The sequence below is a fragment of the Setaria italica genome, chromosome IX (assembly GCF_000263155.2).
Source record: "Setaria italica strain Yugu1 chromosome IX, Setaria_italica_v2.0, whole genome shotgun sequence".
NCBI lineage: Eukaryota > Viridiplantae > Streptophyta > Magnoliopsida > Poales > Poaceae > Setaria > Setaria italica.
Window position 1 is genome coordinate 35,813,336 of NC_028458.1, and position 27,222 is coordinate 35,840,557.

Sequence of the window (27,222 nt, forward strand, 5' to 3'; positions counted from 1 at the left end):
ACTAAAGTCCCTAATTAATTAGCAGAGAACAAAGCCATACAGTTTTTGTGGTTGTACTGTTTTCCCGGGTGGTTCTCCATGTTCCAATTAAGCATGAATGGTCTTGTCTTAACGAAAGGTTTAGCATGAGTAAATCAGGATTAATAATTAAGTCCATTAATACCACCAAGTCCCAGTTAAGCAACTAAGCATGTACTACTCAGCAATATGTAAATCCGGGTTGATCAAGGTATAGGGAAAATAAAACTAGTCAATCCTTAATTAGGTCCCGTCATGTTTATGACTTAAAGTGCATGGCATAATTGTTGTTAAACATGAAAGTAAAAGTTCTTAGGATCAAACTGTGGTCAAGGATATGACTTGCCTCTTGCACTTCCTCCTGCTACTCGTAGTCCTCGAAGGCTTGAACTTCAAATTCCTCGAGCGGGCGGTCCTTCTAACGCGATCACACGAGCACATACAAGCAAATAAAAGAAATAAAATAAGAAACAATACATTAAACAGTATAAACAGAGAAAAACAAGCACAAAAAGATAAACTATGCGTCAAGATGAACTCGTGGACGCAAGAAGCACTTAAAACGGGTCTAGGATGATAAAGATATGCACTAAAACAAGATGCAGGGGCTTACTGGTAAAGCTTTAAAACTTTCAGGGGCTAAACTTGAAGAAACCAAGGGCTAAAACATAATTACGCGTATAAACCAAAGGTTTAACGTGCAAAAGAGCCAAGCTGGACGACGGGCGCTATTAGATAGAAGCTCAGGGGCCTAAGCAAAAGAAACAGGACTGAGATGTAAAGATTGAACTATGATAGACTGCGGAGCTTTTTAGCAAGAAAGGCGCGGCGCGGCACGGTTGACTGGTATGCAGCCGGTTTGACTTGGGCCGGATTGGATCTGAGCTGTTGGGTCAAGATCCGATAGCTGGTGGTGAAGCGTGGCGAACAGGCGGCGGAGGCGAGCAATGCGTGATGGCGGGGCAGACGGCAAGCGGCGGCGACTCGCCGGATTTTGCCCGGAAACGCGCATCCGAGCGCAGCTTTGGATGCGAGCTTGGCCAGGAGATTGAGGAAATCACGGCGAGCGCGTTTTGCGTGTCAACGGTGTGGGTTTTGCGGCGGCGGTGGTGGCGCGAAGCCCGGCGACAAGGCACAGCTCCGGCGGGCGCGGACACGTGGGGAAAGGCCACCGGCAAACACAAGAACCCCACGACGGCTTCATCAACATCTTGCGGACCTTCGGGTGGAGTTCGTGGCGGCGAAGAGGCGTCGGCGGTGTAGGTTGACAACGGCAGGCGCTCGGGTGCGGCGATGCAGAGGTTTGAGCGAGGACTTTGGGGTGCGGGCGCTGGAGGGCGGCGGCGCCTTATATAGTCCCATGGGGATAAGACCCAGACGCGCGTGCTCGCAAGGAAAGCGGAGCGGCAGTTGCGGAGGCGCTGGAGTCCGGCGCGGATACGGCAGAGGGGGGTTGCGGGAGAGTGTGGGAAGTCGGGGATGACGGGCGGGGCCCGCGGGGCAGCGAGAGAGAGGAGGAGGCGCGGGAGTGGGCCGGCGCAAGGGAGACGGGCCGGCGTGGCAGCAGGCCGAGCGGAGAAAAACGGGCAGAGGCAGGAGCAACGCTATGTCGGGCCGAGCTGGGCTGGGAAGAGCTGACGGGCCGAAAAGAAGAAAGAAAAAGAAAAGGCTGGGCGGGAAGAGCGGACGGGCCGAAAAGAAGAAAGAAAAAGAAAAGAAAGAAAGATTTGAAACCAAATTCAAAATTGAATTCAAACAAATAAAAACAGTGCACCACGAATCTAACAATAAACATATATGATTCATTAATTTATTAAAGATTTTAATTGCCTAAGAAAATTAAATGCATCCTAAGGAATTTAAATACAACCTTAGAAATATTTAGACACATGCACTATTGCACTTAGGTCCTGGTAAATTTTATTAAATTGTTGAAAATCAGCAGAAATATCCCGGCATGCGCTGCGCCACCGCCTCCCCATCCGGCCTCTGCTATTTATACGCGCTCCCCCGATCCCCCTCTCCCGCCCAGGCACCCATCGCCAGCCACCCACTGGCCAACTGCCCATATGAGCCCCACATCGCCGCGGCAGTCCGGCGCCGGTGCCGCCGGCGGGTCGCGTCACGCCGCGTTCAAGGTCCACAGGGACTCCCACAGCATACACAAGGCCACCGCCTCCCCGCCCTCCTCGTCCTCCACAAACTCCTCCGTGTCGTCGTCCTCCAACGCCGCCATCACCAGCACCAGCCACCGGCCTCCCCCGGCGCCGGCGCCGCGGCCGCAGCAGCAGCAGCCGGTGATCATCTACACGCACTCGCCCAAGGTGATCCGCACCAACCCTCGCGACTTCATGTCCATCGTGCAGAAGCTCACCGGCCTCGACAGCCCCGGCCCCGCCCGTGGCGCGCCCCCGGCGGCGCGCGTGGCCGCGGGCTCGGCCGCCGCCGCCGCCACCGCCGCCGCGGCGCAGGACGAGTCGTCGTCGTCTTCGTCCGAGAGCTGCGCCAACGCCCACGGCGCCGGGCCGCCGCCTCCCTACGCGGACTCGCAGCTGATGCCGCCGCCGCCGGCACCGCCCGACATCCCGCTGTTCGCGCCCGACGCGTCAGGCCTGCAGCAGCTCTGCGCGCCAAGGGGGCTCTACGGCCAGTTCCCGCCGGTCGACGCCGCGGCGCTCGGCCCGGTGATGTCGGCGAACGTGAACGGCGCCGGTGGCATCAACGGTGGGGCCGTGTTCTCCCCGTCGATGGTGGAGGCGATGCGGACGTTTCCGGACTATAATTAGGCAGGCTTGATCTAGTCCGTGCATGGATCAGGCGATGATGCAGCGATGCATGAGCCGTTGCCATGCCATTGTGCAATAACCGGAGGTTGATTTTTGCTTGATCTTTTTTTTTTCTAGCCATGATCGATATCTACTTGCCCGCGAACGTGTAGAGAAAACAAAGAGAGGAGAGATGTTGCCATGGATGTGAAAGTAGCCTAGTTACACATCTCTTTGTTCATTCTTTTTTCTGCTAGGAATAAAATGAAGTTAGTGATCAATTGATATTGCATGGAATCCTTGTAATTCTTTAATAGTTCTGTTATTTTAGTTCCACCTCTTGCCACTTTCACGGTGATGAATTTTGCAGTGTAAATAAATAGGTTGGAGAATTTTGGGTTACACCACATGTGTATATATCAATGTTCTTTACTTGAACTGGTTTTGTTCATGTACAGTGAAACTGAATTGCTAGTACACTTGTGCTGTTTTTTTTAGCAAAGTACACTTGTGCTGATTGAGTGATTATGCACACGCAGATTGTGAGCTGGGCCTTGTGGCCGAATAGCGAGGATAACGGCCCATGTCTGATTCAGGAGCATTTCAAATTGCCAGGCCCATCTTAAAAATTTGCCTCTTTCTAGTTTCTACTTCATCCGTACTTCACCTGCCCCCGCTTCCATAACCTGTTTGCAGGCTCTTTATAAGACTTTAACACCGTTGATAGATACAGTATATTGCTGAAACCATCATTTCCACTCTCTTTTTTTTTGAAAACTACTCTTTTTTTTAAAGATTAAACTCATTCCCACTCTACAAAAGGGCCTGGCTATTCGAACCCTTCAAAAGACTGACTTGAACATATCAGCATATATATTTTAGAAGGACGTTCACGCGGTCATGGTACTACACTAGTCGTGTGTGTCAATTGTGTTTCGCAAGGCACCATTTCCTCATAGCACCCATTCTTTTGACATTGTCAGACAGTGCAGTGAGAGCTCGAGTTAATTTTGTTACCATTTTATAAATAAATTAGGATCGTGCCCGTGCGTTGCTACAGACAAAACAAAAAATGATATCATGAGTATAGATAGTTTAGAATGGTACATAATGCACACAATAAAAATCAGTTTAGAATGGTACATAATGTCACACAACAATTTACAATTGGATTTTTCTAAATGGAGTTTGCATGCTACACATAATTCAAAAACTACAATGATATTTTCAACAGGTTCACAATTCTTGAGTATTTCAACCGTACAGTCTTCCAGGCAGTATCATGGTTCACCACTAAAGTAACCTAAAATTCAACTAAAGTTCTGACTTTGCCAGTTTCCATACCATACATGGAGCTGCAAAATAGAGCATCATCTAAACATTAGAAACAATTATATTTCCTTGAGATCTCATCTTTTTAGTCTAATGGAGATTAAGCTTAGTCTGATGGTCTTAAAAGGGTTTCACATGACTGAAAGCGCAGATTAAGAATGCAAAACACTAAGCTTCAAAGTCCGTGATTGCCAAGAGCTGAAACACACTACATTGTGTTTACCATGTAACTTTCCCGTGTGCATCCATTGGATTACTGCAGAGAAAGTTTGAAAAAGGTATGTTAAGCAATGAACAAATCTTGATTGCAGTTATTGTAACACTATGTCCATTGAGGAAACAATATCGTAATATTCAGTTGTTGAAATTTGTATGCATTGATTAGAAGGGAATGAATGAAATGGATATGATTAAGAAATGAAAATAAGAAGATAAAAACCTTGACTTACCTCTGCCAGTGCAACAATAGTAATGCCTGAATGAGTGAAACAAGCAGTTGGGTTGCTTAAATAAATCTAGGATGTGGTCCTTTTCATAGATTTGCTCAGCAACTACATTTGAACAGTCAGCTGAAAAATAAGCACAAACTGGAGACAGATAGATGCAACACCAGCTAACCAAACTTGCTTTGCTACGGGCTTAGATCATAATCAAATAAAATAACATCAACTTGATATTCAAACAATTATGAAGTTAACCTATAGTGAGAGAAATCATTAACATTAAACATATGTTCCTATTGTGAACCTCCATATTGAATATTGATACTATCATCTGGTAAGTAACTGTACTCATAACTTACCGAACCAACATGAGCAACAAGACTCTTAATTAGACCTCTTTGAAAAAAATTACATGCCCCTAGTAAGCACTCAGCAAGGTTTATCGTAGTGGTGAGTGTTCCTATCTCAACAGGTCCTGACCTCCTGGGTTCAATTACAGCTCTTGTGCTCCATTTTTAGTATTTCTCGGTCAATGACAGATAGATGCAGGAAGTTGCTAATAGACTAAACAACAGTCCCCTTTACCATGCACGCGCAGCTGCAAATGCTTTCTAGGAGTGCATATTTAGTCATTCAAGGGAATCTGTTAGGAGGAGTACGATAGCATGGGCAAGCAACAAGGTTAACATGGAAAAGATGTGGCACGATGAAATTCCTGCTACTTTGAGATGACCTGCATAACCTTGCAGAAAGGTGTAGGACAAAAGGCAATGTAAAAGTCATTCTTTGTTGGGCATCTCTATTTTCTTAGAAAAAGAGAAAGAGGGAAAGCTGAGGTCACCAGTAGCAACAATGGTGCTGGCACATCGGCATCCCCATCCATCTGTTGATCAGGAACCTCCCCGCATCAGCAGAAAAAACAAGTGAATAATGGATTGGGCATTGCTCGACAACGTGAACCAATAACGTGCACGAACCTGTTTTCGAACCAATAACATGGACTGGGCTTCACAATATATACTCACTCACGAACACTGAAGAGGAATGTGTTTCTCAATTAATCAACAGAGATCGAAGGGAGAAGAATATAGCAAAATTAATTAGCTTTTCACTATGATACGGACCTCTAATTTCAGATGGGAATCTCTCTTCCCGCCGCGCTCGATGGGAGCGCATCGATGGCAGTGGCCTCCGTGACACAGCCCATCAAGTACTGTCTCGCTCGTGCCGCCCCGGAGCGCGTCAATGGTGGCGACCCGGCCATGGCTGTCAAGAAAATAATTGGAGGTGAGGTCGTTCCTATGATAGTGCTTGGTGGTTGGGGTCAGCGGGCGGAGTGAAATAAAGCTTCAGTATGTATTAGATTGAACTGGAAACCTGGAGCAGATACACAAAGGAGCATAGATACACAAAGGAACATGAACTTATTTCTGTTGATGCAAGGCAGAATGGGATCTTACCTTAGAGGTCAGAGGGGTCCATCCTTCTTGCTTTTCCTAAAAGCTGCTACTAATACAAACAGTAAACAAGCTAATCATCATATTAAGTAAGCATACTTGTGCAAATCTAGCAGAGTTAGGATAACCTGCTCTTGATAAGCTCGGTACTCTGGGGTAGTTGCCTGAAATATAATCAACCACTGAGAGCCATAGACAAAGGAAAACAATATGAATTAAAGATAATATGAAACAACATAACTGGCACAAACCTGCTTAAGCGCAACAACCAAGCCAGTAATGGTATGGTTATGAGGCCCGCCTTACGGACCTGGAAAGACGGCAGCATTGATCTTGTCCTCAAAATCATACATAACCTGTATAGTGATACACCTTAGTCCTTCCTTTTTCTAATGTACTACAGCATGAACTTATTAGAAGAAACATCTTCAACATCCTATGCTACTATAGTCTATTATTTTCCTCCAGTCATGCCTATTTTCCTGCTTATTTATTTCTTTCACTCCTCCCTTCCTGTAAAAGATCATGGCTCCACGTGGCCCACTGAGTGACTTGTGAGTAGTGGTAGTCACTATATCTGCATAATCAAAAGGAGATGGAATGATGCCAGCTGCAACAAGCCCACTGATATGTGCCATGTCTGCTAGAAGTATTGCTTTCTGCTTGTTGCATATCTGTCAATCACAAAATATGATGGAATTATTTGGTTGATTGCAGTGTAGGAGCAGATAAGGTGTCAGGGTGATTCAAGTTGAAATAATTTTACCATCGAAAGAGAAATGATGAAAAAAGTATATCCTAGATAAGAAACTTGTTTGGCTAAAAATGAAAAAAGAAATAACACATTACTGCCATCTGTAAAAGTGACAAAATTATCTGAATAAGCGGATGATATAAAGTATATGAAATAAGGAGGGAAAGTACCTGATCATAATTAATGAAGCCAGTGCTTTCATCCAGTCTGTAGGGCATTGTCTCAAAGAATATAGAAGTTGCCAAAATCTTCTTAGTATCAGTCTGCAAACGTTAAGTAGAACCTTTGAGCAACAGGAGTTTCAGTAGCATATATGAACGTTTCTAAGAATTATGGGAAACTATATATACGCATTATGTAATCATGTGCGAAGGTAGCACGTAGTTTGCATAGCAACTTCCAATGCAAGAATGGAACAACCATAAATATTAAACTATCTGCAAAAACAAGCAACAAATGACACATTCATGCTTATATGCTACCTCTAGATAAAAACAGTAAGGAGATAAAAGTAAAATCCAGATCCATGTACGTGGTAACCATGAGAAAGATGTTCACCGTGAGGAAGATCATGATCCTTTCATGTGGCTTCAATAGGGCGGTGTGTACATGGAAGTTGGCAGGTGAACCCGATAGAGGTTGCACATTCACTTCAGAGGTAAACATTGGTTATTACGAGCTGACCAAGCGGAAAGCCTCTAAAGCAGTTTTTGACCTAAGGATTCGGTCATATCAATGTATCTGCAACCAAGGAAAACCAAAACAACAACCAATTCAGGTTATCCATGGATTCACGCAGATGACAATTCGATTTCTCTTGCAAACATGCCTGTTTCCACTGAAACAATCCCAATAATGACAACTGATAGAACAGGGCCTTACTCATTCCCACCGTAGTATCTTGTGCCGGTGTACCCCTCATTGTACTTGTTGGTCATGATAGAAGCTACCGCCTGCATCACTGACACCGACATGAAATTCTCCGACGTGATGAGCTCCAGCCCCTGCATCAAATATTTTGACATAGACACAATTCAATGAGAACAAAGAATATAATATAATCCAACATTGCAACAACTACATATGATTGAAGAAGTAGGTCTAGAAAAGATGACTGAAGGAACTAGAGACCACGGCGGATAACCCTCACTAGGATAGCAGCTTCACCCATGGCGCCGCAGGCTGCTGTTGCTCCCGCTCCTTCCTCCTCTTAAAACTCTCGGCCGTCGTAGCAGCTGGCTTATCCGCTCCTTGATCTGCACCAAAGCATCAAAACCCCATGAGCTCGATTCCAAACCCATCGCACCAAATCCTAGCACCCGAAACACCCGCAAAGACCGCACCTTTCTGCGCTGCTACCCCTGCCGCGTCCTCCGCCGAACCGGCGCTCCTCGCTGGGGCCACAGCCGTAGAATCCTCCTCGACCCTCCTAGGCGCGGACGCCGTCGGTGACGTCGGGGCCTCCGCCTGGTTAGGGTCACAATTTAGATCGGTTAGCCGGTGGGTCAAATCGGGAGGCGGCGACGCGGGATTCTTCGATCCGCGGTTGGCCGGTGCTCTCACCTTGGGCCTCTTCGGGGGAGGCACGGACGAGGAGGACGACGATGGGGACGGGCGCTTCCCGGTGGCAGAGTTCCGACGAGTCTCCACCATGGTGTGCCCGCAGAGGCGAGTGTTTCCTCTGCCGCGGCGCGCCGACGTGAGAGGCGTAGCCCTGCATGAGGAGGGAGAGCGGCAGGCTTGATGTGGAGGATGGTGAGCAACTCCATGGACGGAGCGGAGAGGTGAATGTGGAGAGGATGGAGGACGGAGGTGCGAGCAGCGTACATCGGGGAGAAGGAGGACCCACGTTAGGATTTGGGTGGAGAAAGGGAGCTGGCAAGGACGGGGCTGCGGGGGTGGTGGGGAAGTAGAGGCGGCAGGAGCTAAGGGATCGCAGGAGGAGGAAGCGGATGGTGGAGGGCAGGAGGAGGGATCGGAGGGCTCGCGATTGATTTTCGGCGGACGAAACCGCGTAGGAGCGGACGGTGGAGGAGGGATCCGTGGAGCGGACGGCGCAAATCGCCTGGAGCGAGGGCCATGGAGCGGAGCGGAAGGAGACGTATGAAAAAAAGTCCCCTTTTCATTTTTTTAGTAATAAGTAGTAGATATATAACCAGTAATAATGAGCATACTACGTATCTATGGACATTAGTGTGTACTCCATCCAGTAATATTTTACACGTATAGAACTAATATTTTAAAAATTTTAAGTGGGTAATATTTTTTTAGAAAAATTGTAGTTAAAGAATACCCTATCTTGTATTCTTGTTCAAGTTTAAGTAGCATTCGAATACATACATGACGGTTTTGTTTTTTTATTTGAAACTAAAGGCAAAAGCACTACCGCATCGTTTAAGAAGACCGGAAAACAGACAGTACCGTCTTACAGTCGTACTCGTTCTATCTGTTTGATTTTATCCCTTTTCTTGCTGAAAAGAAAAAGAAAATAACTCAAACTCACTCGTGCTGAAGCCAAACACGGAAGCCCTCTGCTGAACGATCCCTCTCCCCACGAGCGATGCCTTGGTTATTAAGGCCACGTAGACAGAAGACAATAAAAATCGAGATCGGAAGCAAGAAACAGCTTGGAAACGCAAAAGAAAATTTCAATAAAACATCTTGGAAAAGGAGCCAACCAACCGATCGATCGATCAATCAATCGAGGCACCACGAGTCATCGCGCAGCACAAAATCTCGGCAACGGATTGTCCGGCCGCAGCGCCGGCGAGCACCCTCCTCCGGCGACCGGCGAGGCAGCAGCAGCAGGGGGATCTCGTCTCCCTTCGAGATCGGTCGCCGCGCTGGGGGCGACTCACTCGCGCCACTCCTCCCCTCCCCTACCCTGGTGGCGGAAACCTAATGCCGGCCCGAGCCTAGCCACCATGGACTTCGCCAGCCGCCACGCCGCCGCAGAGGCGGCCACCTCGCCCGGCCCCCCCGCCGTCGCCCCCGCCGGGCCTCCCGAGGAGCCCGAGTACCTCGCCCGGTACCTCGTCGTCAAGCACTCGTGGAGGGGAAGGTACCGCCGGATCCTGTGCATCGCCTCCTCCGGCGTCGTCACGCTCGACCCCACCACGCTCAACCTCACCAACTCCTACGACGCCGGCGCCGAGTTCGACAAGGCCGAGGCCCTCACTGCCACCGACGAGTTCACGCTCGCCGTCCGCTCCGATGGCCGCGGCAAGTTCAAGCCCATGCGCTTCTCATCCCCGCTCCGCCCGGGGATCCTCACCGAGCTCCATCGCCTCCGCCCGGTCCACCCCGCCCTCGACTTCCCCGTCCTCCACCTCCGCCGACGCACCCACGAGTGGGCCCCCTTCGTAAGCCCTCCCCCTTCCTGAACCCTCCCTTGCTATCACATCGCATCCCGCTACTGTCTACTATGTTGTGCTACTGTGATCAACAAATTAACAGTGCAAGGCTGAATTTCTGCAAGTAATTTTATCGTACAACTCTATGCTGACCAGTTTATGCTTCCATGCTCAATCTCATCTAGTAAACAACCCAACCTAACTGATTGAGTTTGTTCCCTCCTTCAGATTCTCACATAGCAGCACACCTAGTTTAGGAAGCTACCAGTTCAAGCAGAACTCCTGAAGATAATCCACATATTTGCACAATCATAATCCTTGCTCAAATTTTTGTGATATATCTAACTGTAGGAAAAATTGGAAAACCGAATGCTACTATTCAATTTGTGCCACTATGCGCTAAGAAATAGATGATTGTATGCCACTTCATTGGTGTAGATAACTAGCTGATTGCAGAGCACATCTTCTATGATGTACTCACAAAAAACGCTGTATTGAAGAAACATATTGTTGTATAACCATCACAATTTTGATATCTGATACTTTAGTTGCTGTATGTGAACATTCTGTAGAAACTTAAGGTCACTTCGGTGGGTGTTGAGCTCCTTGAGGCTTCTGGTGAAATGCGCTGGTGCCTGGACTTCAGAGATATGAGTTCTCCTGCTATCATTTTCTTGGGGGATAGCTATGGGAGGAAGACTACTGAAGGTGGAGGGTTTGTGCTATGCCCCCTTTATGGTAGGAAGTCAAAAGCTTTTATGGCTGCTTCAGGCACTACAAACACTGCAATTATATCTCATTTGGTACACCCTTATGTTCTCATTTTTTTTTTTGTTCCATCTTATATTGCCCAATGATAGGTTTTTTGTAGTTCTATATGCAACTTCCTGACGTTAGCTATCTTTTTCAGACAAAAACTGCCAAGCTAATGATTGGATTATCACTATCTGTGGACAATTCACAGTCAATGAAGGCGGCCGACTTCATAGCAAAAAGAGGTAGGCGCTGTATCTCCAGTGATGGAGAACTAACATGTATTTTATTGGGGAACCTATTTGGATATTGAGATGATGGTACATTTGTTTTCTTAGCATTATATGCTGGTAGTGTCTCCTTTCTGATTTTCCTTCCATATGTTTTTTAGTAGCACAAAAGATCTTGAAAAATAAAACGAACTGAATGAGGTAAAATACCGCCTTCAAGCATCATATTGATCAACAAAATCAGCATTTATCTATGTCGCTGATCCCAGAGTATCTCGTATAATAAAAGGATTGAAAGCTCACACTGATAGTTTGTTTATTACCTGTGAGCCTGTGACTGTGATCTTCTGATTTTTAATTTACTGGACTTCTTTCCCAGCTATGGAGGCAGTTGGAGCTGCTGAAACTCGACATGGAGAATGGTCAGTAACAAGATTACGTTCTGCTGCACATGGCACTGCTAGTATTGAGAGCTTAGGTTTGGGTGTTGGACCAAGGGGTGGTCTTGGAGAGCAGGGTGATTCTGTTTCTCGTCTGCTTGTTCTTACAAACACTTCACTTGTTGAAAGGCGTCCAGAGAACTACGAGGTAGAAATTTTCTCCTTGTTTTTGTATGAATTGTTAAACTTTTCTATTATAATATGGACATCCTACACCCCTCTAGGCATTGGCAAACCAAGAAATGGTGGTTAATTTTGAGTGTTAAGGGTTTACACATCAATACATCATAATGGTTTCTCCCTTGAATTCGATTTTTCTAGATTGCTTGCCATATTATCCCCAGCTCTTCATCATGTCAGGTTCTTACTTGTTTTCATTGAACTATCTTTTCAGGCTGTCATTGTCCGACCTCTCTCAGCAGTAAATGCCCTTGTTCGATTTGCAGAAGAGCCGCAGATGTTTGCATTTGAATTCAATGATGGCTGCTCGATTCATGTAAGTATGCATGCAGGTCTCTATCCCACTACAAGGAATACCATTTAATTCTTCTATATTTTCTCTCAGGTATATGCAAGCACTTCCCGTGATAATCTACTTGCAACAGTTCTTGATGTTTTACAAACCCAGGTATCATTTGTTTTCTCTCAATGATGCTCCCCTTGAGGTCATACTGCCTTGGTATATTTAACACCCAAATTTAAGGTGATTAACATGCAGCTGTTCTTTAGATCTTCAGCACAACTAAGCAATGCATTTTAACAAAAATAAACATTCTGTTCAGGGGTGAAATGCGGCACATGCCACCTAAACGTGTGTGGACGTGTCACCTAGCTACCCAAACTTAAGTCACATTTAGGTGATTGTGTGTCAAGAAAGGTCCAAGCACATGATTGGTGACTAATGATCATGTGATACTTTACTGGCATTTAAACCACAAAACTCTTATAGAAGTTGTGCAGCTCCATGAAAGCTTACTTAAAATCCGAAGCCATTTTCCTTTTCCCTAGAAGTTTCAAGTAGCATGGCTGTGTTGGAATTCAACTAGGATTCAGCTTTAGGTGGTATGTCATCTTCAGTTACTGATTAAATAGAATTTGGACCTTTTATTGACCCACTTATGTAAGTTCAGGGATCAAAATACGCAATTCTTAAGTTTGGGAGCCCAAGTGACATGGTTACACATGTTTAAGATCTAAGGTGCATTTTACTCCTGTGGCGGCATTCAATCTGTATCATCCAGTTACACTTATGAAGTTAATGAAGATTACAGTTTCAAATGTATGCGCGACACCTAAAGCAACTCTTTATTTGCAAGCACCTATATGCTAGCTAAGCTCCATAAGTACAATGACCAAAATACCTGGAGAAGGACCATATGTGTTCCCATTTAGTGTCTGTACTCTGTAGAACATTGCCATTTTCACATAATCACGTCTTCCGTATATCATCTGTATAATAACTTCAAATTGTACATCAGCAGTGGAATCTTGACCTGCTGCTCTGCAAAATGGTGTTAACTGTTATGCAGCTTCATTTTAGTATTTGGATTGATCTTACTCGTGTCATTGAGTTTCTTGGACTTAAGCATGGATTGATCTAGTTTTCTGTCATGCTTACCAGTTTCCGTGCCTCATATTTCCTTTCTCTTTATTATTTTCAGAGACAGTGTGCAATTCCAGTGCTACCAAGGTTAACGATGCCTGGGCATCGGATAGATCCACCTTGTGGGGTAGCCCATCATCAGATGCCCCATCATGGTTCTGTTGATATGGAAGCTGCTACCATGCACATAAAACATTTAGCTGCAGTTGCTAAAGAGGCTGTAGCATCATCTGACGCTGTTCCTGGAGCAAAAATCAGATTGTGGCGTAGAATAAGGGAGTTTAATGCATGTGTACCTTATACTGGAGTGCCTGTCAATATTGAAGTACCTGAAATGGTCTTAGTGGCCTTAATGAGTCTTCTTCCGAACCACCCACAAAATAGCGCTCCCATCGATGCTTATCCTCTTCCGCCTCCATCCCCAAAAGCAGCAGCAACTATAATGGGTTTTGTTGCTTGCTTACGCAGGCTACTTACATCAAGAAGTGTGGCATCGCATGTGATGGCATTTCCTGCTGCTGTTACTAGAATAATGGGTTTGCTTAGGAATGGTTCTGAGGGAGTGGCAGCTGAAGGTTCTGGACTTGTAGCTATGCTAATTGGTGGTGGTCCTGGTGATGCATCCATGTTAATGGATACAAGGGGAGAATCCCATGCTACCTACATGCATGCAAAGTCTGTACTGTTCTCACACCCAATGTATGTTCCGATCCTTGTTAACAGGTTGAAGCCTATATCAGTTTCACCATTGTTATCTCTGTCCGTTGTGGAAGTCCTTGAAGCTATGCTTTGTGAACCCCATGGTGAAACAACCCAGCATGCTACATTTGTTGAGCTACTGCGTCAAGTTGCTGGTTTGCGTCGTCGTTTGTTTGCATTATTTGCACATCCAGCTGAAAGTGTGCGAGAGACTATTTCTGTTATTATGCGTACAATTGCTGAGGAAGATGCGATAGCAGCAGAGTCCATGCGTGATGCTGCCTTGAAAGATGGTGCTCTTCTGAGGCATTTGCTAAATGCTTTTTTCTTTCCTGCTGGTGAACGGCGTGATGTTAGTCGGCAACTTGTTGCTCTTTGGGCTGATTCTTATCAACCTGCACTTGATTTGCTGTCAAGAATACTTCCTCCTGGACTTGTTGCATATCTTCATACAAGATCAGATGAAGATTCACAGAGCCAGTATGATGAAGCACCATTAAGCAGAAGGCAGAAACGTATACTTCAGCAGAGGAGGGCTCGTGGCAGTAAAAGTATGGCAGCACAAGAACAGGGGACACCCTCCAATGGTGTTGATGATGGGGCACTCTTCAGGCACACCAGTGCGGGTACTTATGGAGGAGCAGATGTCGATCAGAGGCATGTTGGCCAGTACACTTCCGCCCACTCCCCAGTGGCAGGTATGAACATTGACCCTTCTCATGCAATGTCGGTTCCACATGGTTCTGTACCTGAGGCCCTTTCTGAAAATAATCATCAAATCGGGGCACCACAGCTGGACTCACATGTTTATTTAGTGGACTCCAATGCCAATGGCAATCTTGTCAGCTCATCGCATTCAGATTTTTCAGTCCCTGCACAAGTTGTGGTGGAAAATACTCCTGTGGGATCTGGCAGGCTCCTGTGCAATTGGTATGGATTTTGGAGGGCTTTCAGTCTAGATCACAACAGAGCAGATTTGATATGGAATGAGCGCACCAGACAGGAATTGAAGGAAGCATTGCAAGCTGAAGTTCATAACCTTGACGTCGAGAAAGAAAGAACTGATGACATTGTCCCTGGAGGTTCGGTCACTGAGGATGCTGGTGGTAGTGACAACTTACCTCGAATTTCTTGGAATTATGCTGAATTTTCAGTTCGCTACCCAAGCTTGTTCAAAGAAGTCTGTGTGGGGCAATACTATTTGCGGCTGCTGCTTGAAAGTGGGAGTAACTATCGAGCACAAGATTTTCCACTGCGTGATCCTGTTGCCTTTTTTAGAGCTCTATACCATCGGTTTTTGTGTGACGCAGATATTGGCCTTACTGTGGATGGTGCGGTTCCTGATGAGCTAGGTTCATCAGATGATTGGTGTGACATGGGAAGGTTAGATGGCTTTGGTGGAGGTGGTGGGTCTTCAGTAAGAGAACTCTGTTCAAGAGCAATGGCCATAGTTTATGAGCAACATTATAAAGTTATTGGACCATTTGATGGCACTGCACATATTACTGTTCTCTTAGACAGAACAGATGATAGGGCATTGAGGCATCGTCTGCTACTACTTTTAAAGGTTTTTTGCTCTGTACTGTCATTTCCTCTCTTATTTTATAGTAAGAAGATGACATAAGATATGCCAGATATGGAAATGTCAACAAGCTTCTTTATGTGGTTTCGTCTTGATATTGTACAGTAGAATCCATAAATCTCTTTAGTCTTTTGGGACATGGCGTTAACTTTGGACAAGGTTTCCAAGGACCATGACTAATATGGCTTTGCTGTCATGACATACTGTTGAAAGCTGATAAATCTTCTCCCTCTATTTTCCTTTTATGTAGGCCTTGATGAATGACCTTTCAAACGTTGAAGCATGTGTTTTGGTTGGAGGCTGTGTTTTGGCTGTTGATTTGCTCACGGTTGCGCATGAAACATCTGAGCGGACAGCTATTCCTTTGCAATCTAACCTCATTGCAGCAACCGCATTTATGGAACCTTCAAAAGAGTGGATGTACATTGATAAAGATGGCACACAAGTTGGGCCACTTGAAAAGGATGCATTAAGAAGGCTATGGTCAAAGAAGTCAATTGACTGGACAACAAAATGTTGGGCTTCTGGTATGTCTGACTGGAAAAGGTTACGTGACATACGGGAACTACGGTGGGCACTTTCTGTTAGAGTACCTGTCCTGACTCCTACTCAGGTATTGAATCTGCATCTTTTGATCAGACACATGGCCGCAAACTCGCACACACACACATCATGCTGCTATTTCACCAGCAAGCACAAATTTTCCTCTCATAAATGCATTTTCTTTGTCTCACAAAATGTATTTCTCTTTTACAGGTTGGGGAGGCTGCATTATCTATATTACACAGTATGGCGTCAGCACACTCTGATCTTGATGACGCAGGTGAAATAGTAACCCCAACTCCTAGGGTGAAACGTATATTGTCAAGTCCAAGATGCCTTCCTCATGTGGCCCAGGTTTGCTCTAGCTTCAAAGTGTTTGTTTTCTATTTCTATCACCAGTGGATTATGGAGACTAGATAAGCACAATATAAAAGTAACTGTAACTAATACTACCTCTGTCCCAAAATATAGCTGCATTTAGAGATTTTCTGACAGACTAAGGAGGAGGATGGAAGGTCTAATCTGCCCTTAGTTAATCATGTTTATCTACAGGCGCGTGCATCCCGCGTCAGTAGCGCTGCCTGCCGGTTTTTGTTTCCATACACCACCAGAAAAACAGAGCCACTCAATTTGCATGCCGATGAAACTAAAAAAGATTTCAGTTGCAGCTCATACATTTGCATGGCAGGAACGCATACGCTACAACAGTTCATTTGCGCCAAAATGATCCCATTGACCAGAATCCTTGCGGCACTTATTTACCGCCAAGGACAATTCCAGTCTCATTTTTTACATCCACTCACCAGATTCCTTGGCAGATTTTGGGGAGACTGTGTGCGGCGTGGGGAGATAAAACAATGAGGTTTAACTTGGTCAGTTCACATGTAAAAGGTGGGGTTGGAACTCTAAACATAGCTATATTCGGGACAAATATTGAACCCTTAACGTAACTATGTTCTGGGATGGAGGGAGTAGATTTATATACAACAACAACAACAACAACGTAGCCTTTCAATCCCAAGCAAGTTGGATAGGCTAGAGTTGAAACCCAACAAGAGCCACATCAGGGTTCGGGCACATGAATAGCTGTTTTTCAAGCACTCCTATCCATGGCTAAATCTTTGGGTATATTCCATCCCTTCAAATCTCCTTTTATTGCCTTTTCCCATGTCAATTTTGATCTTCCTCTGCCTCTCTTCACATTACTGTCATGTCTTAGGGTTCCACTACACACCGGTGCCTCCGGAGACCTTCGTTGGACATGTCCAAACCATCTTAGCCGGTGTTGGATAAGCTTTTCTTCAATTGGTGCTACCCCTAACCTATCACGTATATCCTCATTCTGGACTCGATCCCTTCTTGTATGACCACAAATCCAACGCAACATATGCATTTCCGTAATACTTATCTGCTAGACATGTCGACTTTTTGTAGGCCAACATTCTGCACCATACAGCATTGCAGGTCTAATCATTGTCCTATAAAACTTGCCTTTTAGCTTCAATGGTACCCTCTTGTCATATAAAATTCCTGATGCTTGGCGCCACTTCATCCACCCCGCTTTGATTCTATGACTAACATTCTCATCAATATCCCCATTTCGTTGTAGCATTGATCCCAAATATCGAAATGTATCCTTCCTGGGCACTACTTGGCTTTCCAAACTGACATCTCCCTCCTCATGTGTAGTAGTGCCAAAGTCACATCTCATATATTTAGTTTTAGTTCTGCTGAGTCTAAAACCTTTTGACTCTAGGGTCTCCTGCCACAACTCCAGTTTCCTATTTACTCCTGCTTGACTTTCATCAACTAGCACTACATCATCCGCGAAGAGCATACACCAAGGGATATCCCCTTGAATGGCCCTTGTTACCTCATCCATCTCCAAGGCAAATAGATAAGGGCTCAATGCAGACCCTTGATGCAGTCCTATTCTAATCGGAAAGTCATCTGTGTCGCCATCACTTGTTCGGACTCTAGTTACAACATTGTTGTACATGTCCTTAATTAGTCCAACATACTTCGTTGGGACTTTATGTTTGTCCAAAGCCCACCACATAACATTCCTTGGTATTTTATCATACGCCTTCTCCAAGTCAATGAAAACCATGTGTAGGTCCTTCTTCTTTTCCCTATACAGCTCCATAACTTGTCTTATTAAGAAAATAGCTTCCATGGTTGACCTTCCAAGCATGAAACCAAATTGGTTCACAGAGACCCGTGTTATCCTTCTCAAAGGATGCTCGATAACTCTCCCATAGCTTCATAGTATGGCTCATCAACTTAATTCCTCGGTAATTAGTACAACTTTGAATATCTCTCTTATTCTTGTATATTGGTATCAGTATACTTCTCCTCCACTCTTCTGGCATCTTGTTCGACCGAAAAATATGGTTGAACAAAACTTGGTTAGCCATACTATGGCTATATCCCCGAAGCATCTCCACACCTTAAAAAAATAGATACAGCCATTAAACTCTGCTTATTTCCTCACAATATAGAGTTACTAAATTGTAACTCCCTATTAAACCTGTTGGTATATCCATCAGCAGTGTAATGCATACAATTGACAGTTGTCTTTATGGTAAGCTATTCTTCATACCAGTAAAGCTCATGCTTTAATCTGTGATTATTTACTCAGCACTTCAATATTCTTTTTCAACTTTTGAGATATATTTTTCTCTTTCTTTCCAATAATTTCATTGGCCAAACAAAAAAATCTTATGGGGATTAGATAAACACGGCATAAAAGTGATAATAGATTTATATACCAATAGCTAAAAAGAATGCAGCCAATAGCTCTGCTGACACAAGTAACATTTCCTCAGAATACATAACCCTGCCTTTTGTACCTTTTATTCTTCTTTTTAATGAAATGATACGCAGATCTCCTGCGTGTTAGAGAAAAAGAAAACATTTCCTCAAAATATTTTGAGTTACTGAATTGTAACTCAGTAAACCTGTTAGTATAGCCATCAGCAATAGAATACATACATTTGCCAGTTGTCTTTATGATAAACTATTTGTTTATACCAGTAAAATTCATCCTTTAATTTGTGATAATATTCAGCACTTCAATGTTCTATTTCAGTTTTTCAGATATATTTCTCTTTTCAATAATTTCATTGACACTGACAAGAAATACAATTTGAAATTGTATAGGTTATGCTTACTGGGGAACCAAGCATTGTTGAAGCAGCTGCCTCATTGCTTAAGGCTATTGTTACAAGAAACCCTAAAGCTATGATTCGCCTATATAGTACTGGTGCCTTTTACTTTGCATTAGCGTATCCTGGTTCAAATCTCCTATCAATTTCACAACTGTTTTCGGCCACACATACTCATCAAGCTTTTCATGGTGGTGAAGAGGCAGCAGTATCTTCATCTTTGCCTTTGGCAAAGCGTAGTGTACTAGGTGGACTGCTCCCAGAATCTTTGCTGTATGTCTTAGAACGTAGTGGCCCTTCTGCCTTTGCTGGTGCAATGGTGTCTGATTCTGACACACCAGAAATTATATGGACTCACAAGATGCGAGCAGAAAACCTTATTCATCAGGTCCTTTACCTATACCCCTTTATTGTCATTTGTTAAAACAATTGCTTTTTAAGCCTTGAGTTTTTAATCCCCTTTCTAGTTATGTTATTCATCTGATATCCTTTTGCAGGTCCTGCAGCATCTCGGTGATTTTCCTCAGAAGTTGGCACAGCATTGCCATTCATTGTATGATTATGCTCCTATGCCACCTGTGACTTACCCGAATCTGAAAGATGAGATGTGGTGTCATCGTTACTACCTTCGTAACCTATGTGATGAGATTAGGTTTCCTAACTGGCCCATTGTTGAACACGTGGAGTTTTTGCAATCGTTGTTGGTAATGTGGCGCGAAGAGTTAACTCGTCGTCCAATGGATTTGTCTGAAGAAGAAGCCTGTAAGATACTGGAGATTTCTCTTGATGATCTTGTGCTTGGTGAGAATGGTTGTAGCAAGCAGTCATCTGAGTTAAGTGTGGCTAATTCTGGAAACAAAATTGAAAACATCGATGAGGAGAAGCTTAAACGCCAGTACCGGAAGTTAGCAATAAAGTACCATCCAGACAAGAACCCTGAGGGGAGAGAGAAGTTCGTTGCTGTGCAAAAGGCTTATGAGCGATTGCAGGTGCAACTTTGTTCATATGGTCAATTATTATTGGTCATTGATGCATGCTATCTTTTCATGCTTTCTCCTTCTGTTGCTTACACTGTTTATTTGATTTATCCTACTTGTTGAAGTAACTGGCAAAAATATTATTTGTTCTGTGCACCTTTTGAACACCTTTTCCTACGAAATGGTAGTGATGTGCAAAACAGCGAGACCCATTAAGGCATATTTTTACATGGTTGATTATTTACTGTGAATCTATCATGTATACTTGCAGGCAAGTATGCAGGGATTACAGGGACCACAAGTCTGGAGACTGCTACTCTTGCTCAAGGCACAATGCATCTTGTACAAGAGATACGGACATGTCTTGGAACCATTTAAATATGCTGGTTATCCAATGTTGCTAAATGCAGTTACTGTAGATAAGGATGACAGCAATTTTCTTTCATCCGATAGGGCGCCTCTTCTGATAGCTGCTTCGGAGCTAATTTGGCTGACGTAAGCTGATAGAGACTCAATTTATTAAGTTTATACAAACATTTTCTTAAATACTGCTCACTCAGATTGGATATCCATTATCTGATGTTTTTGTTGCAATGTTCTGTTAGATGTGTGTCTTCTTCATTAAATGGAGAAGAACTTATACGAGATGGTGGTATTCCCTTGTTGGCAACACTTCTTTCTCGCTGTATGTGCATTGTTCAGCCCACAACACTGGCAAATGAACCAGCTGCAAGAATAGTCACCAACATAATGCATACCTTCTCCGTTCTCAGTCAGTTTGAATCAGGAAGAGTCGAGATTCTTAAGTTTGGTGGCCTTGTTGAGGACATTGTGCACTGTACAGAGCTTGAATTTGTTCCCTCAGCTGTGGATGCTGCGCTGTTGACAGCTGCTAATATTTCAGTGACACCTGAGTTGCAAGATGCTCTGCTAAGGGCTGGATTTTTATGGTAACTGCCTGCCATCCTTATTGCTTCTTCAATAAATGTGGAAATTAGAAACTAAATCGAAATATGATATACATTAGGAGAAAAACAGATGTCTCTGATGTATCTAATTGAAATATACTTGCAGGTATGTACTGCCCCTGCTGCTTCAATACGATTCAACAGCAGAAGAGAATGAGACAAGTGAGGCACATGGTGTTGGGGCAAGGGTGCAGATTGCTAAAAATTTGCATGCTGTTCATGCAATTGAGGCTTTGTCTAGGCTTTGTGGTCTCAGTAGCGATGAGATACGTTGCCCATCTAACAAACCTGCATACAATGCACTAAAGGCACTTCTTACTCCAAAGCTTGCTGACATGCTGAGAAACCACCCACCTAAAGAGCTATTATCAAATCTAAATTCAAATTTAGAGTCACCTGAGGTAAGGATTCTATTTTAATTGCTATGCCTAGAACATTGCGATAGTGTTATAATATATAAAAATATATTGTGTAAATGTATGCATTTTGTATATTAGTCGTCACCATGGTCTGCAATATGTTAAGCAACTTGCTAATACTCATGCACTCATGCGCAAGCGGCTTAAGAGTGTATGGTCACGCACACTAAGTCAGTTTAGGGGAATTATAATCAGAGTGCATATGTAATTAATTATTTGCTAATGCACATGCACGCATGCGCATATGATTTAAGAGTGTGGTCATGCACACTCAGTTTTGGGAATTATAATTAGAGTTGGTATAATTAATTATTTCCAGCTTGAAAAATGTAGCAAGGACAGTTTCATACTCAAGATCTCCCTACCCCTTGTTTAATAGTAACTCTGACAGACTGGCAGCACATGTTTGTGTATGAATGCACAGATACTCTCAGAACGGTAGTGCATTATTTGCGTCATCAATTAATATCTTGTCATAGCAAGCAACTATTCTGTTCCTTGTGGCACCTTATGCAAGTATTTTGCTACAATCAACTTCTGTTTGGCTGTACATGTGTACATGATTCGCTTCTCCAATAGATGGTGTGTATAGGCTAATTGTGTGCAATTAAAAGCTGTTTCCTGTCTAATACTATGGAAAAAATATTTCACAAAATCCAATGCTCTTAGATTCAGATAATTTTGAGCTCAAAAAACTTTGCTTTTGTTTCAGATCATATGGAATTCTTCCACCAGAGGTGAGCTGCTCAAATTTGTTGACCAGCAGCGTGCTAGTCAAGGCCCTGATGGTTCATACGATTTGACAGAATCACAATCTTTCACCTATGAATCTTTATCAAAAGAATTGAATGTTGGTAATGTATATTTGAGAGTTTACAACAATCAGCCGGATTTTGAAATAAGTGATCAGGAAGAATTTTGCATTGCTCTGCTTAAATTTATAGCAGAGTTAGTACAACAGTGGAATTCCATTAATTTGGAGGAAAGTACGATTGATCAACATGTTTCACTTGTTGATACATCTGCTTCTGAAAATTACCAAGTCGGTGATTCTGCTGATGAAGGAAAAATGGATGATTCATCAGAAAAACAAAGTACAGGGACTGATGGAGATTCTAAAGTTATTACAAACCTCCAAAGTGGGCTAACATCACTACAGGTGCTTCTATTGAAATAGTACTTTCTTAACCTTTTCTGTGTGAGGCACATTTTCTGAATTGCATGCCATATCTTTTTTATTGCAGAATCTTCTGACAAGTAGTCCAGGCCTGGCTGCTGTTTTTACTTCCAAGGAGCGTCTGATTCCTCTTTTTGAATGCCTTGCGCTGCATGTTCCTCCTGAAAGCAACATCCCACAAATCTGTTTAAGTGTTCTTTCTCTGTTGACAAAGCATGCTCCTTGTTTGGAGGCCATGGTTGCAGAAAGGATGAGCCTCATTTTGCTATTTCAGATACTCCATTGCAATCCTCCTTGCAGGGATGGAGCACTTGCTGTACTGTATTCTTTAGCCAGCACTCCAGAGCTTGCCTGGGCTGCTGCCAAGCATGGTGGTGTTGTTTACATTCTTGAACTTATGTTGCCACTTGAAGGTTTGATCTTTACTTTAGTATATTGCTACTATAGAAGCAGATGTTTCTTTATCTCCATTATTTTGTATAATGTGCATGATACTAGCAGTCTACACGCTCTAGCTGTGATTAATTGCTGCATGTATTAAATCTTGGTCATCAACCTCCAGTAAAGTTCTAATGTTTTTAAACTTTGCTTCACTTAACTTCTACGCACATGGTTTTATTTTACATGTTTAATTTGTCAGATGACTTATAGATCTGATTATGTAAGCATATTAATCACTCAATTTATATTATGTAGAGGAAATCCCTATGCAACAAAGAGCTGCAGCTGCATCCTTATTGGGCAAACTTGTTGGTCAACCAATGCATGGTCCCAGGGTGGCAATCACACTTGCTAGATTCTTGCCTGATGGTTTGGTTTCTGCCATTAAAGATGGACCTGGGGAAGCTGTTGTTTCATCTCTTGAACAGACAACGGAAACTCCTGAACTGGTGTGGACACCTGCAATGGCAGCTTCTCTTTCTGCACAGTTGGCAACCATGGCATCAGACCTCTACCAAGAGCAGATGAAAGGGCGTGTTGTTGATTGGGATGTACCTGAACAAGCATCTGGCCAGCATGTAATGAAGGATGAACCACAGGTAATTTGTTTTCTAGAACCTTTTTTCTGCATAATGTATTTCTGTTACTTTGGCTAAGATGCTATGCTTTGCAAATTTCAGGTTGGTGGAATTTATGTAAGACTTTTCCTGAAGGACCCCAAGTTTCCACTGAGAAACCCTAAAAGATTCCTTGAAGGACTGCTGGATCAGTATGTCTCCTCTGTTGCTGCTACACATTATGAAGCAAATGCTGTTGATCCAGAGCTTCCTTTGCTGCTGTCCGCGGCACTAGTCTCCTTGCTACGAGTTCATCCGGCACTTGCAGACCATGTCGGTTACCTAGGTTATGTTCCAAAACTTGTTGCAGCTATGGCCTATGAGGGAAGAAGGGAAACTATGGCATCTGGGCAGGCCACAAGTGGATTGCAGGCAGAACCTAGTGAACATGACAATTCAGGTCACTCTGAAACCAATGTGCAGACTCCACAAGAACGTGTTCGCCTTAGTTGTTTGCGTGTACTACATCAGCTTGCATCTAGCACAACTTGTGCCGAAGCTATGGCAGCAACAAGTGCAGGAACTCCTCAGGTATCGAATTATTTAGCTTCTTTATGTTGTTGTAACTCTTTCTAGGAAGGCATGTTCAATCTTTTGCACAATGTTTTTTTAGATTTGTCTATACAACAGTGTGACTGCTTTTGTGAATTGATTTCCTCCTAAAAGGATTCCTGTGATCAAGCTTTTTTATGCTAGAATCAGCGATTTGAAAAGTAATTATAATGTTTAGAACCTGTAGTGCTCAGAATTCAGATTACAATCTAAGCCTGTTCATGTGATGATTTGATTTCTGGCATCTTTTATCAGTTTGACTGCAGAGTTATGTCTCTCAACTTCCACAGTGACTATTAGCACTGTTTCAGAAATCGGCTTGGCTTGCCTATTGCCACCCTGCCACTTTGTGCTTTTAGAACACTATCAGTACTTACATCTTTTTTAAGTATGCCTGACTTGATATCGTGGAAATCCATAAATTATCTCTACTGTTTAGGGGAACTCAATAGGAATCCTGTATGATCACATTGTTCCATCATAATCTTTTCTTGCTTGAACTGTCATGCAGGTTGTACCACTGCTTATGAAAGCAATTGGGTGGCAAGGTGGAAGTATACTGGCATTGGAGACATTAAAGCGTGTAGTTGGTGCTGGTAATCGAGCTCGTGATGCACTTGTTGCACAGGGGCTAAAGTAAGCTGTTCCAAATGCCTATATAGCTATTGGTGTATATCATGTGAAATTGCCCTAAAAGCTAAAACTTTCTGTCAAGAACATTTGTAAAACTATGGAATTTCGATTTTTTTGAAAGAGAAGTTTAACGGCTGTAAATGTTGGTACATTATATAGCCATGTAAAAGATGCATATAAAGGGAAACAGTCAAAATTGCAAATTTCCTTGAGGGGGTGAAATCATTCGAGTTTAATATGGGAATTCAGAGTATTCTGTAGTATCTCAGGTCATGCCTAATTTTTCTTGGTTATAGAGTTACTTAAGCAATCCATTTTGTTGATTTTATTCCTGCTGACATAGAAAAAGTATTAACCTCTTCTTTCCATATTCAAATCAGTTTGTGCCATTTTTTGAAGCCTTTTTAAGCAAAAGAAAGGATATCAGTAGTCCAAAAAATTGCTTCACCTTGCCACTAGGTGGCAAAAAATATTGTTTGTTACCATATATTCACTCAACCTAGTCTTTCTTGGAATCAAGCCTTGCAGTGACTAATCTTTGTTATGTATTTCATAATGAAACAAAACAGGGTTGGTCTTGTTGAAGTACTCCTTGGTATTCTTGATTGGCGTGCTGGTGGAAGACAGGGACTCTGTAATCAAATGAAGTGGAATGAATCGGAGGCTTCAATTGGGCGTGTTTTGGCAGTGGAGGTGACTGTTAGCTTCTTTGTTTCTTTGAGATGCAATTAACTCCTTTCAGCTCAATTCCATATTAGTATAGTACACTGACTTTACTTTTATGGATTGACCTTCACATGAGATTGATGCAATAAAAAATTGGAACTCTGTAGAAAGAAAAACAAATTAGATCAATTGTGAAAGTTCTGCAGGCAGATGATATAATCAACTGAGATAATGTCCTTTTTTTCTTGTTTTGGGTATCCATAACTTGTAAAAAATTGTACATCCAGCGTTTTTTGCTTAGCCTGGAATGTTTTAAACTTAGAATTCATGAAGTATTCAGACAAGAATTGGACGGATATATATTTCATGCAAGTAGGCACTATATATTTTAAAAAATAAACGAAGTGTCTTCAGAGCATACAAATTGTGACAGTTTTTTAATTGCTGATGCACCAGCCTCAAGTGGTACTCTTTTTTTCTTTTGATTCACACAGGTGCTTCATGCTTTTGCAACAGAAGGTGCACACTGTGCTAGAGTTCTTGACGTCCTGAATTCCTCTGATGTAAGTAACTCCCTGCTGCAGCACAGTTACACTGAAATTCTTAGGAATGTAAAAGTGCATTTGTGATCATGACTAGTGATTGACCAATTGGAAAATGACAACACATAGTGGCCTGAATAAACAATTTCCCTATTGTGTAGGTATGGGGTGCTTACAAGGACCAGAAGCATGATCTATTTCTCCCATCCAACGCACAATCCTCTGCTGCTGGAGTTGCTGGGCTCATTGAGAGTTCGTCATCAAGACTCACCTATGCCCTTACAGCACCCCCGCCTCAGCCAGCATTGGTCCGGCTACCATCTTCAGCTCCCTCTCCCCCAACAGCTCCTGCAAATCCTAGTGGACGGCATTCGTACCATCATTCGTAGCACGACAAACAAATTCCTTAATCATGGTTCCTTTTGGAGATATGTCCATTTGAAGTTGGTATCATTTGTAGAGTGAAGCCACCATAACTGGGCTCGTTACAGCAGCAAAATACAGTTCACGCCTCCATACCCCACCAAAGAGCAGCTTATGAGTGGCTGCATTTCAGTACATAGCATGTACAGTTTTCCATTACATAGGGGTCGGTTTTGCGTTTGTTGTTCCTAGTACACATGTAAAGCATATGCTCCTTTTTTTTGTAACATAGATGTCCATAGAATACTCGAGCTCGGAAATGTGTATCGATTCTTGGCTGGGTGGATACCTTCTCTTATGGATTTACATGACTGGCTTGTCATTTTGACACGACGGAAGAAAGATGGATGATTTTTGTCCGTTCTACGCTTATTGTGTACGTGTGGCTTGGTTAACCCTTTTAAAAGTTTTATTGTTGTTTGCGAGCTCTACTCCAGCTTCGTGCCAAGGAATTTTATTTTTAGCTCACGGCCTGAGACCGATTTTAGTACCATTATATACCATATACGATTGTAGTAGTTTTAAACGTTGCTCCTAGGTGCAGACAAACATTTTCTTCGCATGGATTTTGTTATATTGCTTGCCGAGGACAGACATTTTCTCCAAGCGTTCGTTATATTGCTTGCTGACGACAGATATTTTCTTCGCTTCTACTTTGTTATATTGCT

General features: G+C 43.3%; 2 protein-coding genes and 1 pseudogene across 2 annotated transcripts; 2 read left to right on the plus strand and 1 right to left on the minus strand.

Moving 5' to 3' along the window:
• The first annotated feature begins 2,087 nt into the window (after positions 1–2,087).
• On the plus strand, positions 2,088–2,941 carry LOC101772420 (protein MKS1). Its single transcript, XM_004983500.1, has one exon. It carries the CDS (start codon positions 2,088–2,090, stop codon positions 2,802–2,804), a length of 717 nt encoding a protein of 238 aa, XP_004983557.1. The 3' UTR covers positions 2,805–2,941.
• A 2,966-nt stretch (positions 2,942–5,907) lies between these two features.
• On the minus strand, positions 5,908–8,422 carry LOC101756242 (annotated as a pseudogene).
• Positions 8,423–9,379: 957 nt separating this feature from the next.
• Positions 9,380–26,920, plus strand: LOC101772822 (dnaJ homolog subfamily C GRV2). The gene is made up of 22 exons (XM_004983501.2): positions 9,380–10,131; positions 10,695–10,925; positions 11,033–11,120; positions 11,485–11,693; positions 11,940–12,041; positions 12,111–12,173; positions 13,207–15,414; positions 15,680–16,042; positions 16,186–16,326; positions 19,135–19,527; positions 19,637–20,128; positions 20,388–20,611; positions 20,722–21,066; positions 21,191–21,485; positions 22,216–22,662; positions 22,748–23,093; positions 23,377–23,720; positions 23,802–24,269; positions 24,802–24,926; positions 25,493–25,616; positions 26,084–26,152; positions 26,293–26,920. The coding sequence occupies exons 1-22, from the start codon at positions 9,694–9,696 to the stop codon at positions 26,518–26,520; spliced, it is 7,743 nt and encodes a 2,580-aa protein (XP_004983558.1). The 5' UTR covers positions 9,380–9,693; the 3' UTR covers positions 26,521–26,920.
• The last annotated feature ends 302 nt before the right edge of the window (positions 26,921–27,222 follow it).